The 3847-nt window shown below is 48.7% G+C and overlaps 1 protein-coding gene across 2 annotated transcripts; it reads left to right on the forward strand.

Annotated features, from left to right (window-relative positions):
- Positions 1 to 1086: 1086 nt before the first annotated feature.
- On the forward strand, positions 1087 to 3619 carry LOC122620535 (translation initiation factor IF-2, mitochondrial). Of its 2 annotated transcripts, none has more exons than XM_043798037.1 (5): positions 1087 to 1307; positions 1416 to 1536; positions 1603 to 2171; positions 2225 to 2644; positions 2707 to 3619. In XM_043798037.1, the coding sequence occupies exons 1-5, from the start codon at positions 1161 to 1163 to the stop codon at positions 3538 to 3540; spliced, it is 2091 nt and encodes a 696-aa protein (XP_043653972.1). In that variant the 5' UTR covers positions 1087 to 1160; the 3' UTR covers positions 3541 to 3619. The 2 variants fall into 2 exon arrangements, with proteins under 2 accessions (XP_043653972.1, XP_043653973.1); XM_043798038.1 differs by having other exon boundaries at positions 1220 to 1307; positions 1427 to 1536.
- Positions 3620 to 3847: the final 228 nt, after the last annotated feature.

Below are 3847 nucleotides of genomic sequence, written 5' to 3' on the forward strand. Positions count from 1 at the left end.
TGTTGCGTGTGTGTTGTGTGTGTGTGTGTGTGTGTGTGCTGGCCCCTCACTATGCATGCGTGTGTGTGTAGTTTTGCGCAAATATTTGCATCTGGAATATTTGCGCGCTCCATCATAATTCAAACACAGATGCGCTGTTTGCAGAAGAGCAATCATTTTGACATGCAACTCGCTTCAAAACCGAATTAAGTGGCATTCAGCGTCAGTCACGAGAAGGGCTCGAGCCTCGAGAGCCGAGAATCCCTATTCCTATCCCCATTCCCATCCCCCATTCCCATTCCCATCCCCATTCCGATGCCATCCCTCCAGCTAGCGCCCAGTTTGAGTTTGCAGCCCCAAATGACAGTGATTGACACTCACGCAGCCGCTTAGAAGGGCAATTTAAAGAATTTGAAGCGATATAAATAAATCATTATAGAGGTAAAATAATTTTTCCAGGTATGCCTTTATAATTTTAAATAGAGCTCATTAGAACTTAAATAATGAGCTAATCAGGCACGCCAAACATCTCATTGCTTAGTACTATTTACCATGACATTGTATTACTTATTTACTGTATAAAACAGTTTAATTTTAAAAAATAATAAATATATAAAACGCTGTCAAGTTCAAAAAAAGGACGAGAACCAAAATCCTTTTACATACATTATTAGATATTTGACAGTTGACATTTTACAGCAGAAACTTGTGTTCGACTAAAATCGAATATACACATTTTTAAATTAGTCTGGCAACTCCAGACATTTGTAGAAATCACGATGGCAGGTACGGACATGCATTAAAACCAGGGTGGCAACTGTGGAAATACTGAGAAATAAGGGGCTTACCCGCAGTACATTATTTTTAAGCTAATATGTAGGAAAAGAAAATCTTAAGAAATTTTAAATACTCTTTAAATGGAAAGATTTATTTTCTATGTTTCTTAAAACCTTTCTTAACCGAAGGTACACATATTTTGTAAGTAAATTATTCAGTGTAGAATTTCTACATACTGAATTCTACATAAATGCCAGCGCCCCCTAGGCGGCCACCACGGTGCATGGCAACGCTGTGAAGCAGCTGATTGGAATTGCACTTCCTGGCATCAATCAGCTGCTGCGTTACGCGACAGCTAAAACATAAGTTAGATTCAATTAAAAGTATAATATTATCTGTAAAAAATGTTGCGGATTATAAATATAAGTCGACTTGGCCATACCCTGCACTTCAGCAGAGCAGTCACACAATGGCAACTGCCGCCGGCGTTTCAACGAGAATTCCATGTGAGCGCCGCCAGTTTGAAACGCCGCAAAACAGCGGAGGAGAAGGTAGGTTTTGAAGCCACTGAGCCAGTCCATCTCAAACTGTGAGCCGGAAAACTTGAATCTCTTAATAATCCGCTTGATCCCAGAGGACACACTCACTAATTGATTTAGAAATCGCCCAGAATTATAGAGTACTCCCCCAAGAAGGCGCAAACGGCGGGCGGAGGCGCCTCCGACATCTGGAGGCACATGACCGTGGCCCAATTGGCCAAGGAACTGCAAAGGCCACTGGGTAAACTTCTAATCCACTGGATATATCTTTATATAAGCAAGTAACTTTTGACTATTCCTCTTCCAGATGATGTCCAGGAGGCCATGCTGTATGTCAAGGGCGCCGACAACATTGAACCCGCTTTTAAGCTGGCGGATCTCAAAATCATCCAGGAAATAGCCAAGAAACTGGGAGCCAAAACGCGGGTGGTGGCCACACCCGAAGCGACAACCGAAGATGAGCAGAAGGAGCGTGATGTGGCACCCAGGCCACCTGCTGCTCCAGAACTCCTGCAGCCCCGTCCGCCTGTGGTGACCGTAATGGGTCACGTGGATCATGGCAAGACCACGCTCCTGGATTCCCTGCGAGGTGCTGATGTAGCGGCCGGCGAGGCAGGCGGGATTACCCAGCACATAGGCGCCTTCACCGTCACCCTGGAGAACGGAGAACGTGTCACGTTTCTTGACACACCAGGACATGCTGCCTTTAGCGCTATGAGAGCTCGTGGAGCCGTTGCAACGGACATTATTGTCCTCGTGGTGGCCGCTGAAGATGGTGTAATGGCGCAAACACGTGAAGTTATCCAGCTGGCGAAAGAAGCTCAAGTGCCCATAATCGTAGCGCTCAACAAAATTGATAAGCCAGAGGCCAATATTGTAAGCTATAGAGAAGTTTATGAAAAGCGCTCCTAACACACCGTTCATTTCAGGAAAAGAGCAAACGAGAGCTGGCGCAAATGGGACTTGCTCTCGAGGAGCACGGCGGTGATGTCCAGGTGATTCCGATCTCAGCCCTCAAGGGCACCAACCTACAACTTCTGGCCGAGGCCGTCAGCACACAGGCCACCCTAATGGGACTTAAAGCAGATCCCACTGGTCTTGTTGAGGGAATTGTAGTGGAATCGAAGACCGATCCCCGGCGTGGCAAACTCTCGACAGCCATCGTCTCCCGCGGAACTCTTCGCAAAGGCTCTGTGCTGCTAAGTGGCTTGGCTCACGCCAAGGTGCGAGGTCTCTTCGATCACAATGGCCAGCCTTTGAGCGAAGCCCCACCGGGCACACCAGTAGAGATTCTGGGCTGGCGCGAGCTGCCCCTCGCCGGTGATCTCATACTCGAGGTGGAAACAGAGGTAGATCTAGTCAAGTATTTTAATTATATTCATACAATAATAAGAGCCTTCTTTGCGTTTAGAAAAAAGCCCACGCCGTGCTAAAGTACCGCGAACACGAGGCACAGCAGGAGAAGATCGAGTCGAGCAGTGATGAGATCCGCAAGAAGGAGGAGGAGCACCAGGCCAAGTACAGAGCTGAGCGAGAAGCCCGTCGACTGGCCGGACGATTCCGGATGCGCGGTGGCCAACGGGTAAAACAGGTGGACGACAACGAGGGCAAGCCTCGAGTCAGTGTTATTATCAAGGGCGATGTGCATGGCTCTGTGGAGGCCATACTTGATGTGCTGGAGACCTATAACAGCAACGAGAGCTGCCGCCTGGACATCGTGCACTATGGTGTGGGAAACGTGACCGAGGGCGATCTCGAGCTGGCAAAGGCTTTCGATGCCATTATCTATGCCTTCGCCGTGGAGACTCCTCAGCTGAAAGCCGCCAAGGAAGTGAACATACGAAGCTACAACATCATCTACCGGCTAATCGACGATCTGAAGGAGCAGCTGAGCAGCAAGCTGCCACCCGTGGAAGTGGAGGAGGTTCTGGGCGAGGCCAATGTCCTGCAAAACTTCCTCATCAATGAAGGTCGCAAGGAAGTTCCCGTGGCGGGCTGTCGTTGCACGAAGGGAGTGCTGAAGAAGGCCCAAAAGTTCCGCCTGCTGCGTGATGGAGAGGTTGTCTACAATGGCAGCCTGGAGTCAATGCGACATCTGAAGAACGAAGTGGATACCATTAAGAAGGACGTGGAGTGCGGACTACGCTTTAGGGACACCAAGGTGCTGCCCCAGGCCGGCGATGTGCTGCAGTGCTACACCACGAACATGGAGGCCCAGCAAACGGACTGGGATCCAGGTTTCTAGTTTGTATGCGCTGCTAGATCTGCCTTGTTATCGTCCTGTAATCTATAGTTTTCTATTATATACTGTTTATATAAAACAATTCACTATCCGACTTCCTGTTGATCCCACTGCTGCCGCTGTTGCTGTTGCTGATGCTGCCACCCTTCACCCACATACTTAGGCGTTTAGGATACCGATATAGAGTGGCAGCGGAACTGGGCGATGATAAGGGAGACGTTCTAGCATCGAGAGCGACAGAGCGAAGAGAAGCGCCCCTGTCCCAGAGACGGAAGCTGTTCTAAATGGGTCATCGCCATGCTAATTGGAG

The sequence above is a fragment of the Drosophila teissieri genome, chromosome 3R (assembly GCF_016746235.2).
Source record: "Drosophila teissieri strain GT53w chromosome 3R, Prin_Dtei_1.1, whole genome shotgun sequence".
In the NCBI taxonomy this organism is placed as follows: domain Eukaryota; kingdom Metazoa; phylum Arthropoda; class Insecta; order Diptera; family Drosophilidae; genus Drosophila; species Drosophila teissieri.

Coding starts and splice junctions, on each gene's coding strand:
- LOC122620535 (XM_043798037.1), top strand. CDS start 1,161: ATGTTGCGGATTATAAATATAAGTCGACTTGGCCATACCCTGCACTTC. Junction 2,172..2,224: donor ATAAGCCAGAGGCCAATATT/GTAAGCTATAGA, acceptor CGTTCATTTCAG/GAAAAGAGCAAACGAGAGCT. Junction 2,645..2,706: donor TACTCGAGGTGGAAACAGAG/GTAGATCTAGTC, acceptor CTTTGCGTTTAG/AAAAAAGCCCACGCCGTGCT.